The sequence below is a fragment of the Sprattus sprattus genome (assembly GCF_963457725.1).
Source record: "Sprattus sprattus genome assembly, chromosome: 2".
NCBI classification, from domain to species: Eukaryota; Metazoa; Chordata; class Actinopteri; order Clupeiformes; family Clupeidae; genus Sprattus; species Sprattus sprattus.
In genome coordinates this window covers 52,200,083-52,213,440 of record NC_137921.1, presented here as the reverse complement: position 1 = coordinate 52,213,440, position 13,358 = coordinate 52,200,083, and the positions used below count along the sequence as shown (strand labels likewise).

General features: G+C 47.0%; 1 protein-coding gene across 2 annotated transcripts in view; it reads right to left on the bottom strand.

Annotated features, from left to right (window-relative positions):
* The window catches only part of clocka (clock circadian regulator a), a 41,873-nt gene that overhangs the window by 20,489 nt on the left and 8,026 nt on the right, over positions 1–13,358 (bottom strand). For both annotated transcript variants that reach the window (XM_080860760.1, XM_080860761.1), the window contains exons 2-4: positions 1,180–1,260; positions 460–744; positions 16–107 (exon numbers count right to left, since the gene is read on the bottom strand). In XM_080860760.1, the coding sequence (XP_080716886.1) occupies positions 16–35 (20 nt within the window). In that variant the 5' untranslated portion in view covers positions 36–107; positions 460–744; positions 1,180–1,260. The remainder of the gene's footprint in view (positions 1–15; positions 108–459; positions 745–1,179; positions 1,261–13,358) is intronic.

Below are 13,358 nucleotides of genomic sequence, written 5' to 3'. Positions count from 1 at the left end.
CACAGCTTCACTCACCGGTCTATGCTTGAGGTCATTTTGTAGAGTGTTCAGGGTCGCAGTGGTAGAGAGACGACCTTTAATCTTGAGGTAGACATTTGTACGCGAATCTGGAGCACAAGGGGAACAAAAACAGCACACTAAAGAACACTACATTCAGTCCATGAGAGAATAAAACCAAAAGGTCAACTGACCCAAGGTCAGTGTAGCATTCCCTCAGGGTACACATTTCCTGATAAAAGAAACACCTTCACCTTCTGTCAGGTTACTTTGGCTAAAAGCTTTGGCTGAGTAAATGTAAACGTACTGTGGAAAAGCTATCGGAAGGACATTCAGTGAGATACTGCACCAGCATTTCAGAAGACTTAACCAGAGGCCTGAATCATTTAGTGGACTGTGTGTGTGTGCTGGAATGTGCTGGAATGTGCTGGGATTTGGTGGGGGGGAGGGGGGCGTTCTCACCTCCAGTTTACCCACTCTGCCAGAGGATGAGGACCTTACAGAAGGATGAAGATCAAGCCCAGGCGAGTGGGGTGGAGGTGGGGGACTGAGATCAGTGGGGGGAGGGGTTGGGGGGTAAACACCCCCCGGAGTTGATATGGGACGAGGTAGGGCGGTGTGGAAAGGTTAAAGGTTGGGGAAAGGTTAAAGGTCAGCGTTCACGTGCACTCAGAGAGGCCCCTGTGGAGGCGTGGTTTTCCGGCGGGTGTGAGAGTGAGGTAACCACATGACAGCAACAACCCAAGCCTGCAGGAGAAGGGGGGAGAGAGAGAGAGAGAGAGAGAGAGAGAGAGAGATTAACACAACTGGCCACGTTCACCTGGGGGAATGTGTGCCTAAACACACCCACTGTAATTTAACACATTCACTAAACAGTGAGGACAGTGACAGAGCTGAGAGAAGCATTAAAGAAAGAAATGAGACATTTGCTCACCAGAGCGAGTCTCATTATGAAAATGTGCATTAAAGCAGCTCTGAACCCTGCCAATACACCTCCTAATCATGTTCATTACAGCGTAATGGATTGACTTTGGAGGATGAAGCAACTAAGACTACTTTCCAGGTCAGTAGCGCACAGCCAACTTTCTGGAAAGTAATGAAGGCAAAAGACCTGAATAAATGAACAACTCTTTCATTCCTTCGCTCTCTCTCGCTCACACAAACACACACACACACACTTACCGATCACATGTTTTCTGAAGCGCTACTGTAGCCGTGAAGCATCGGAGGGGAGGCGTTTCTTGTTTCCTTTTTTTTTTCTCCCTGAGAGAGGAAAGAAGAAAAACAAGAGTCAGGTCAAACTTCATCCTTCATCTCTGGTGCTTCGCTAATGGACTGAAACCCTGCCATGAGGGGCCGGTCTCAGGTTTGACAGGCAGATGGAAGGCATCCCACAGCACTGGAAATACCCCAAAACTCTCCAGAGGCAGCCAGAGGGGAAGAGGGGAAGCTAGGGAAGAGAGAAGGTGTTTGTGAGCGTGAAGTGAGGGAGAGTGAGTAAGTGAGAGAGTGTGAGTAAGAGTGTGTGTGTGTGTGTGTGCGAGTGTGAGTTAGACAGACAGACTTGACAGACGATGGCAGAAAAAGGGAGCACAACCCAATATGTCTTAAAGGAATGCTTGAGGGGAGCTCCAGGGGGCAGGACTGTGGGTAAGGGGCCCAGACAGAGTAGGCCAAGACAGATGAGACTCTCTTTCAGGGGTCCCTTCCCAACTTAGGGGCCACAGGCATCAATGGTGCGCTCCCACTAAAATCACGCTGAGCACTTTTCTGCACATAAAACAGTATTTATGAAAACACGCTTGTCGGATAAAACATGTGTAACTCTCCACATGGGCCTGAGGCGGTGTAGGCATAATGTTTAAAATTTGCGACACCAAGAGACTACGCGGCCCGTGTATCGTTGTGTTTGGGGATTCTTGTGCCAACTAGCACTGTGACTGAACTGTCAACATAGCCATCATGCCAATTGTATGGTAAGGGACCACCCAGTTGAATTCAAGGTATAGTTAACAGTATAGAAGCCGATATTAAAAGGCTTGGTGTTTTGCAGCAATGTAAGGATTTCACACTATGACAGAGGGCATACAACAGGCATAACTGACTGTAATCATAGACAGCAACAGAGGATCAGTTTGATAATCGAAAAACTAATATTTCAAATCAATATCCAAATGATTAAAGACTACCACCATGACACTTACAACTGGCATAAATTATTTATTGATTCTTTGGTGTAGCAGTGTAGGACACAAATTGCAAAATGGAGAGTGTGACCTCGGTACAAATACATACAGGCTGTGTTTGATAACTCTGATAAAAACCTCCCTACACTTATCGTGGGATTGTGCGTACACATGGTTCTATGGATTGTGCAATACACATGGTCCTATGGATTGTGAGTTCACATGGTTCTATAGATTGTGCATCCACATGGTTCTATGGATTTTGCGTACACATGGGCCTATGGATTGTGTGTATACATGGCAAGGTGTACACAAAGACTGATCCATTTAGCCTTTCAACCATCAGAACAGCCCTCACTGCTCTGGGAAAACTCCACTTATGGTGCACAGCACAAGAACTACCAGCGCTAGCACAAGACACAAGTTTCACTTCTCAGAAAGCCCAACAGAAAATTACTATGTGGGCGCTCTACCCTATATATAGTAGGGGTGGGGGGAAAAAATCGATTATTCGATTTTAATCGATTCTCTCTAAAACGATTCTGTCTCGATTCAGAAAAGTTCATAATCGATTTTGTAATTAAAAAAAAAAAAAAAAAAAATCCATTTTATGTTGAAATGCAAGCTGCATCGATTATTGGATTGTTCATAGAAAAAAGCTCTACCCCGACAAGGAAACAAGGCCAAGTGACTGAACTACGCACAAAAACATAGAAACTGGGGTGCAGAAACATGGCAGAAGGTGCTCTGGACTGATGAGTCAAAATTAGAAATATTTGGCTGTAGAAGAAGGCAGTTTGTTCGCCGAAGGGCTGGAGAGAGGTACAATAATGAGAGTCTGCAAGCAACAGTGAAGCATGGTGGAGGTTCCTTTCCAGTTTGGGGCTGCATTTCTGCAAGTGGAGTTGGAAATTTGGTCAGGATGAATGGTGTCCTCAATGCTGAGAAATACAGGCAGATACTAATCCATCATGAAATACCATCAGGGAGGCGTATGATTGGCACCAAATGTATTCTGCAGCAGGAACATAACCCCAAACATACAGCCAATGTCATTAACAACTATCTTCAGCTTAAAGAAGAACAGAAAGTCCTGCAAGTGATGGTATGACCTAGCCTGACGATGATCTCCCTGACAACATTTTTTGTGGGCGGGGTTTGGGCTGGTATCCAGGCTAGGTATGACCCCCACAGAGCCCTGATCTCTACATCATCGAGTCTGTCTGGGTTTACATGAAGAGACAGAAGAATTTTAGGAAGCCTACATCCACAGAAGATCTGTGGTTAGTTCTCCAAGATGTTTGGAACAATTTACCAGCCGAGTTCCTTCAAAAACTGTGCAAGTGTATCTGGAAGAATTGATGCTATTTTGAAGGCAAAGGGTGGTCACACCAAATATTGATTTAATTTAGAAGTTTCTTCTGTTCCTTCACTGCATTTTGTTAATTTATGAAGAATTGATGAAAATAAACTGTTAACACTTCCATTTTTGAAAGCATTCTTAGTTTACAGCATTTTTTCACACCTGCCTAAAACTTTTGCACAGTACTGTATGCTTTGATAATTTTGCTATCATCTTAAAATTAATTTTGATAATATATGGTCATGTGAAGGACAGATACACACTTGTCTTTCCCACTAGCCTACCGATTAAGTGTATAACCTGCAATGTGAGATTCTTTTGAATCTCTGAAATCATCTGCTAAATGATAGTATATGTCAAGAGGGTGGAGGTTTAATTTGAACCTGAATTGTAAATGTACTTGACACTCCAAAGGGAAAAAATACTTTGGCATTTATACAACATTCTAAATAAACCAGGGCATTTCTGAGTTCAACATCTGGATCCCACTCTTGTTCTGAGATCCACTGTCTCTGGTTTATTAATAAAAAAATAAAAATAAATAAAAAGGAGTATGAAGACAAGGGCATAAGGATATCACTTAAGGTGATAAGTCTGGATAGGTACTGAAAGAAATAAAGATCTTTGTAAAAGCTCCAGTCAGTCAATTTGTTTTCTATATTGTATGAAGCCAATGGATATGAAGTCTTCCATGTCCAATAACTGTTGGATTTATCTGAGCCCAGAGTCTAATGAAGGAGCCCTCTTCACCTGCCAGCCAGAAGTGACAAATCCCTTCCCAGACAAAGGCAGGCACACATACAGGCACACACACACACACACACACACACACACACACACACACAAACAAACAAAGTGGCGCGCTAAAACAATCTTCACACACGCTGATGTGGCTGCATGTCCGTCACAGCCTGCTGAAGGTCAGCAATGCCTCTCCTGCTCACTGCTCATAACTGATGACATTCTGACCTGCAGGCAGGCTCACACACACACACACAAACAAAAACACAGAGTATACATACCCACTTACACCAAGACACACACACACACACACCGATTCATCTCACTTCACACTCTCTGGAGTAGATCCCATTGCCATAATTTGAGCCACTGGATGGTCAAGTGAAATGCCAGGCATGCAAACAACTTCACAGCCACACACACACGCATAAAAATAAACACATAGCTAGGTGATCTCACTAACTAGGCTTTCCAATAGCCTTCCTGTTGATGGGGACAGAGCTTGCACAGTGTTTTCCTTGTCCTTTTCCTGTGAATGTGTATGTATGAAACAGAGAGAGAGTATTTGTGTGTGTGAGAGAGAGTGAGCACAGAGTTATTCATCTTTCAGGACTTTCACCTTTAGAAGGTGCCGTTTTCAGGTGTGTATGAGAGAGAGAGAAAGACAGAGAGAGAGAGAGAGAGAGAGAGAGAGAGAGAGAGAGAGAGAGAGAGTTGCTTTGGCTATAGGTTAGAGGGACACAACATCACAAAAATGTCACCTCAGAGAGGTCTTCAGTAGCAGGAGGAAAGGCCAGCTCACATTTAAGAGATGTGCCTCTGGGGGTGGAAAAACAGATTCCATAGGGACAGCACCTAGCCCTTCAAAGCAACCACACACACACATGCAGACACCTCCACACACACACACACACACACACGCAGACACACACATACACACATGCAGACACACACACACACACACACAGACACACACACACACACACACATGCAGACACACACACACACACACACAAGCACGCGCACACACACGCCGAGCATGTCACAAGGACAGCCTACTCCTCAAGGCTCAGTTTCAAAGGGGAAAGCAGGCCGAAGAGACAAGGACAAACAAAAAAAAGAACAGGAGAGGGATGTTGTTAAACAAAGGACGAGGACGTGTGACAGGAAAGAGGCGCTAGAGAGGTCAGCAGTACACTGGCACTGACATGAGAAGACATCATATACTTGTCCCCCCCAAAAGGGACATTTCACAAGTGTCACCAGGACAGCCACAGTTTGTTCACAGGCAACAATAGCCTGGCAAAAAAATTAAAAAACACTTTGTAGCCGAACAAAAAGACCTTTAGTGTGTGTAAGTATGTGTGTAAGTGTGTGTAAGTATGTGTGTGTGTGTGTGTGTGTGTGTGTAAGTATGTAATTGGCTTCTTCCCAATCCAACTCACGAGACTCCCACAGTTTGACTCTGCCATACATTTATAGCGACTCTTCCCACTGAAACAGCCATATGGTATTCCACTGCAGAGCACACAACCCACTCCAACAGCACTCAGTGTTTATGCAAAGCAGGCGATTAAACTCAGAGAGGAAAAGGCAGATGGAGAGGGGGAAAAATGAATACAGACAGAATAAAAAGAGGAGAGGAGATACATGTTAAGTGAATATAGGCAGAGAGGGTGAGAAATAGAGAGGGAGAGAGAGAAGAAGGAAAACTGTGAATGCCCTTGTGGTAGACAACGAGAAAAGAGCCGAAGAGAAAAACTGACAACAAAGACTAGAACAAAGAATAGAAAATAGAAAGAGTAAGAAAGAAAGGAAGTGGAGCAGCCATTGGGTTTCCTGCAGAGCCTCAGTTGCCGAGGCGGCAGCAGCCTGGCAGGCACTGGTTGTGTAACTGTGATGTCAGTAGCTGCTTCACTGACCCGCTGACACAATGACCTACTTTCCACTTGCTTCCAATGCGCCTTAATCACAGCTCAACAGGCAGCACCCGTCGCTGCAGCCAATCCCCGCTGGCCCCGGCTCATCGCAATCGGATGCCAGCCAATCAGGGAGCGGTTCAGCTCATCAGAGAGACGGGACTCCAGCCAATCAGGAGCCAGCGGGTGACTGCCTTAGCCCTCTGGCCAATCGGACAAGGAGCTAATGCACTGTGTAACCGCTGCACCCAAAATGGAGGAAGTGAAAGCAGTATAGAGAGGGAGAGAGAGAGAGAGAGAGAGAGAGAGAGAGAGAGAGACAGAGAGGCAAGGAAAGAAAACAAAAGAAAAAGAGAACATGAAACCACGAGGGAGAAAGAGAGAGAGACAAGCACAGATCAAGACACAGAAAGAAACGCGTCGAATCATCAGCGCTGGCCATTTTCATGAACCGCTTTGATAGCTTTCACGGATGACAGTGCCTGTTGTGAGCGCCTAAATCACAGCACTAGGAGTTAAGCTCTGACTGACACTCACACACACACACACACACACACACACACACACACACACACACACACACACACACACACACACACACACACACACACACACACACACACACACACACACACACACACACACACAAACTCCTGTTGGCAACGATCAGGCAGCTGGTTCATGACTAATTCATCTCCACACCCACCAAATTCCTCTCTGTCTTCAGAAAGGCTGGAGTGTCTTCTTCCTCTCATGCCCATGCCACCGCACAGACACACGGCAGCGCTAAATGCTTGATCACTGCGTGACACGCACATTGTGTTCTTCTCCCTTCCCTACAAATACTGCTGACAGAAGAACTGCACAGTGAATCTTTAATACTTTGTCTCTGTGTTTTGCCCTCTCTCTCTCCATCTCTCTCTCTCCATCTCTCTCTCTTCACCTCTCTCTCTCCATCTCTCTCTCTCCATCTCTCTCTCTCCATCTCTCTCCCTCCATCTCTCTCTCTCCATCTCTCTCTCTAATTCTCTGTGTCTCCGCTGTCTGGGTTTCTCTCTCACTCGCTGCCTTTTCTCTTGCTCTCAGCGCTTTCTGTCCCCTTTTTCCATTTTGAACACAGCAGCTAAATCTCCCACGCTCACAACAGACACGCATGCACGCACGCACACTTTTTTCGTGCGCACTCATTATCACACTGTCTTCCCTTCGCACACACTCCCTCTCTCTCCCTCTCACATACACCCACCCACACACACACAAGTTGGCAAAAAGTGTGTGTGTGCATGCTGCCTGTTCTCGTTCTCTTGGATGTAGGTCAACACAGCTTTCAGGATGTGACTAACATACACACAAAATATACACACACACACAAAATACACACACACACACACACACACAAGTGGATCCTCAGCATCTCTCTGCACGCATGCATGCACGCGCACACACAGGGAGACGCCGGCATGACAACTGTGCCTGTCGGCAACGCCATAGCAACCGCCTGCACTAGGCGGAATAAAAATAGACCAGATGGATTCCTCCACTGCGGCGACTTTCTCTTTCTCTTTCTCTTTCTCTTTCGTTCTCTCTCTATTTTTAACGCACTCTTCATTCAGAAGAATCTCAGAGTGCCTATGGTATCATCAGCCTGCACCAGAGACACCCCCTCATCCGATCACTCAGAGCAGAGATGCCCCTGGTGCCTGTGCCAGAAAATCCCTTTCCCTGCCTTCAGAGAGCCACGATCGCATCCTAAATCACGCTCTATGTCTAGGTCTTGTTAAGTGTGCTTTAGAGGCGTGCCTTGCTCGACAGAGGGGGCCCACCCGGGCTCATCTCAGAACAAGAACTCCCCCTACCTCACCGAGGGTTTCTCTCAAAGCCCCTCAAATCATTCCTAGTGCCGTTCGGAGGAACACAATATCTTCCTCAGTAACCCCCCCGATTCCCATTCCCGTTCCCCTTCTCTAGGCAAAGGTTTGGCTTTGTGGTGGTGGGGGCTGAGGAAAAAAATAAATACTAAACCTTTAAAGTGCTGTTCATTCTCAGCCACGCTACATCAAATAATCCCCCCGCGTCAGTTTCCTGTAGGTTACTAATGGCTGAGTCAAGGAACTTGAGGGGATTTCTGAAGCCTGGTGTCTTGTGTGTTGAGGAGATAAAACCTGTCCCTGTGCCTGTCCCTGTCCCTGTCAACCCCACCACCACCACCCTCCAACCCAGAACACAAGTTAAGTTGTGGTACACCAGGGCCCATCACAAGGGACACAGGGAGGAGAGAGAGAAAGAAAGAAATAAGAGAGAGAGAGAGAGAGAGAGAGAGAGAGAGAGAGAGAGAGAGAGAGAGAGAGAGAGAGGAGAGGAGAGACAGGTGTCAGTCTAAAGGGCAAGGCTTTGATCATCAGAGGCTACAGGCTCCACAGTGGCTCAGTGTTGATAAAGCGGGACCACAAGTGAGGGCAAAAAAAAAAAAAGAATATCTGGTCAAGAGCCGACTTCTGATTAGACAAACAAAGAGAGAGAGATGGCAGAAAGCATGAAAACCTTGACAGTGTTCTCCATAAAGAGCATCCCAACAGGGAACTAGTATAGTTTGTTCTGGATTAGCCTAGCCTAGTTTAGCATAATCTAGTGAAGCAAAGCATAGGTTAGCCTAGCAATCTTGTGAAAGGAGGGGCTGTGTGATCATGAGTGGGGAAACCAGGGAGGACCTACTGCAGCATCCATTACTTAGAGTGTCACTGTACAGCAAAGCGGGTTGAGTGTGGGACAGGCAGGGCTGCTGTCACCATGGCAACTCTTTCATCATCGGCCGGCAGCCGGCGGTTTAAACCTGGAGCCTGTTAAACCTTCTTCATGTGCTGTCAGGCGTTCACACACACACACACACACACACACACACACACACACACACACACACACACACACACACACACTCACACTCACACATGCATATGCAAATGTATGCAATGTGTCATCTCGTCACATAGTTTCACAGACCCACACACAGTGGAACAAAACAGAACAAAAACAACAGTAAATCTGTGGAAGAGTAAGTCCACACATTAGCCTCACTATCCACACCATACTCTTTTAAACAAACACTTCTCAACTCTGCCCTGAACAAACCCTATTTTTACTTGCAAATCTTTTGAACAGACTCCCTTTACCCAAGTGTCTCTTGCAGTTTGAACTGTGATCCCAAACACATTATATATCCATGCCTATCCATCACCACACACGACCGGGACGAAGAGTTGAGGGAGTATTTTGAGAAGGAAGCAAATGATTGCATTTGAGTCTTTTTTTTTTGTACGTTTTTTACACATTTTACGACCATCAAAACGTCCAGACCCAATTCCATTTCCTCAACCCCCCTACTTGTGTGTGCCCAGACTGGCTGTATGGACTGGCAGCTCCCAGTCCCCAGACGTCCCCTGCACCTCCTCCCACGCACCTTCAACCACCTCCACCGTCTCTGCTCTAGTCTGCCGTCCTCCACGCCCCCAGCGCCAGAGCCCCTTGCGTGGGGACAACCAGAGGCTTAACGCCCGTGCACACACAAAGAGCCCCTTTGTTTGGGTGTGCATCCCCTCTGGTCCGCAGACAGGAAAACGTCTGAGAGCAGAGTCCAACCGAGCAGCGGTTTTCCACCAGGCAGGGGCCCACGCCGCAGCTGGCACTGGGCCCCACGACGGAGCTGGGCCAGGCCCCCACGGCGGAGCTGCCAACAGCACATCTGATGTGGAGCATCAGAATCAGCTTTTGCTGCGGTGGCTGCTACTAATGCTGCTGCTGCTGCTGCTCTTGCGGCTCCTGGCCTGCAGTCTCTCAGGAGGAGGGGGGGGGGGGGGACGTGCCAACTGAAAAAAGGAGCAGGGCCAACTGGGTCAGTAGGGCTGAGGGCCTGGCGAGGGGGGTGGGGGTGGGGGTGGTTCTGCTGCGGCTGATGGGATCACAGGGGATGTGGGTGTGTGAATGAGTGTGTGTGAGAGAGGCCGAGCACATCGTTGTTGTCGACTAGGGATGAAGAAAAATGTTGTGGAGTGTGTGTGTGTGTGTGCGTGTGTGTCCACCAGGCTCATATCAGCAGCACGTGAGACACACCATGATTAAAAGTTACTCTGGGTCAAGTAAACAAACAGGGCATGTCCCAGTCATTACTCACTCGGCTGCACCCATCATGCATCTGAATAACTCACCATGAACTTGCCACGAAACACACACACACACACACACACACACACACACACCGTTATTTATCAGTGACAACTGTATCAATCTCCAACAGATTCTTTTCTTATCTTCAGCCTTCAGACTTCCCTTTCCACTACAAGAAAGCGCAAACCGATCATGACCGGTACATTTCACATATCGACCAATGACATATTGACATTACACAAACAGTAGGTTTAAGAAACCCTTTCAGACACTTACATATATTTATTGACATATCCGAACCTTAACACCCTCAAAAGAAAAGAAAAGTCAATACGCCTGCTGTACCAATAGAAGTTTGTTGGCACTGCTTTCAGAACATCAGTCAGGGAGTTAGAAAATCCAGATCATATTCCACCCCCCCCTTACCCCAAAAAATATGACCCAATTTCCAGCCAGAAACAAGCTGCACATCAAAGGCCCATGGCAAATAAATATATAAAAGGAACGGAGTTAGTGAATATCTGATGAATGGGGGCCAGAACTCAGAGGTAATTACGCCGTTTACTTCCCACGCCGAGAAGAGAGCGTGCCGCAGTCTCAGCGGCGGTATCCAAAACCTAGGACTCACGCAGCTCACTCGGTCCCACAGCCTACAGAGGAGCCGAGAGAGTTTTAACTGGCCAGGGGATGCCATTTTGCAAGTGGATGAGAAACATACTGCATTTGTAAAAAACACTTTTCCACTCTGCAGTTACTCAAACGTGCTATGTATATATTTTACGGAGCATAGACACCTTTCTACATCAGAGGGTGCCACACAAAACCATGGTAAGTGCTGCCGGGGGCAGATACTGCGGTTTGGTCGAGAACACGAGACGCTTGAGATAAAGCCAGGAGGAGCTGGTTTGGAAACAAGGTCGCTCCCAATCCTGCTCTACCTCTTGAGCCTGTTCCTCTCCCACGCCAATCAAAAGTCAAAAGCATGCTAAAAATGTCCACAGATTTAAGGTCATTTAACCGCCTGCCCGGATTAGGACAGAAAATTCCCAACAGGATTGGCCTGTTTGTGAAAACCATCCAACAGCAGACTTGAGGAACATGAAACTCAGCCGACTGCCCATAATGGAGCTTTCCTGACAGCTGGACAGCGCACACACACACACACACACACACACACACACACACACAACAGGGGCAAACACACACGCACACACACACACACACACACACACACACAGATACACACTCACACAGCAGGGGCACACACACACAGTAGGGGGGCGCACACACACACACACACACACACACACACACACACACACCACAGCAGCGCAGCAGTAATCCTCTCCTTTGAGAATGGGATGCGCTGCTCTCTCTGAAAGGTCACCCGGACATCTGACCTCTAGCCTAAGCTTCATCGCTTTACCTCACCCGAGCAGACGGCAGCCACCAGTCACTCTCTCGACCTTTCATCACAGTCCCACCTCCCCCAGAGAAACACGTACGTGTGTGTATGTGTGTGTGTGTGCTTGCAGATGCCATTCTTAGAGCAAAGACGTCATGCTCATCTATAAAGGGGCTGTCATGCACCCGGTTAGCATGGCTTGCCGCCAGATTTTATATTAAGATGAGTACATTCCGTATGGGGAACACCTCCGACACAGAGCATGCCAACACCTCTCATGAGCCTGCAGAGATTCTGTTGTGTACATGGTTTTGGCATTGCAGTTCTAGGGCATGATGGTTGTCCAATAGTTTGGAGGAAATGGACATTTTTTGTGGTCTGTCTGATGGCTTGACAGTGAGATAATTTGAAATGGCAGGGGGGGGGATGTGGTTGTGGTGGGAGGAGGGTTTGGGGTTACAGAGAGGTGGGACACCCAGGAGATACAGGCGAGCTTGTTGGGAGCTCTAGAACTGAGTGGATGGAGATCCCCCAGACCTCACAGCTAGACAAACAGCATGAACCTGGCAACTCATGCCTAGAGACTGGAGGTCCGCAAACACACACCTGAACAACCCTGCCAGGTGAGCATCCACACACACACACACACACACCTCACTGAGGCTCTCCAACACACATGTCCACATATACACACACACGACTGGAAACACAAAGAAAACAATCTAAACCATACCTATGGCTATGTAATCAATTTTTGATGCCACTTGGAAATACATATAAGAGTCGGGGGCAATCAAATCCTGATAAAAATGGCCAACACAAAAGTGAACAGTCCCAAAGCGAGTGACTAGAAAAAATGTCTGCTTGGCCTGGAAATACTATAATAAAAAAAAGAGAGGGGCAAGGGAAACAGCTCCTTGTGCTCTGTGTACTAAATGCCATTCGGGGGAAAAAAAGGAATCTGGGACACATCTCTCTCTTGTGCTGAAACACAAGCGTAGTGTTTCAAAAGGCAAAGGAAACCGCTTCTATGCAGGATTAATAGCAGATGGCTTCTGCGTTACAATGTTTAATTTAATCACTGCTAAATGAGACTTACCGGGGAACGAGGGAAAATGGAAGAGAGGGAGGGAGGGAGGTAAATGGAAAAAGATAGATAGACAGACAGATGCATGACTGACCTTTGTCAGAGAGACACAGTCTGTATCATTTTCTGATGCTAGTCTCAAGAAGGAAAAAATCTACTTGGTTAAAACAAATTTGGAAAATGGCGCTCGTACCAACATGCAAGATTTACCTCCAACTGGAGCCTATTGGCAATTTTTCACTGCAGGAACTCGCAGACCCTTTTAGGATGGCTGCACCTTCGTGCAGGTTACAGCCGTAGGAGCCGCCCCTGACGGCCCTCCTGTGACCCCTGGGAGAATGAAATACCTAATCTAGGGTAGGAACTTCTGTCCAGCCCTGAAACTGCTAGGTGAGGTTTACAGTGATATCTGGCGTTTGTTGCAAAGAAAGTGGAAGACAAATGCCATTTTTAAAACAGCAAGAATATTTCTTTTCGGAGATTATATGAGGTGAATACAACA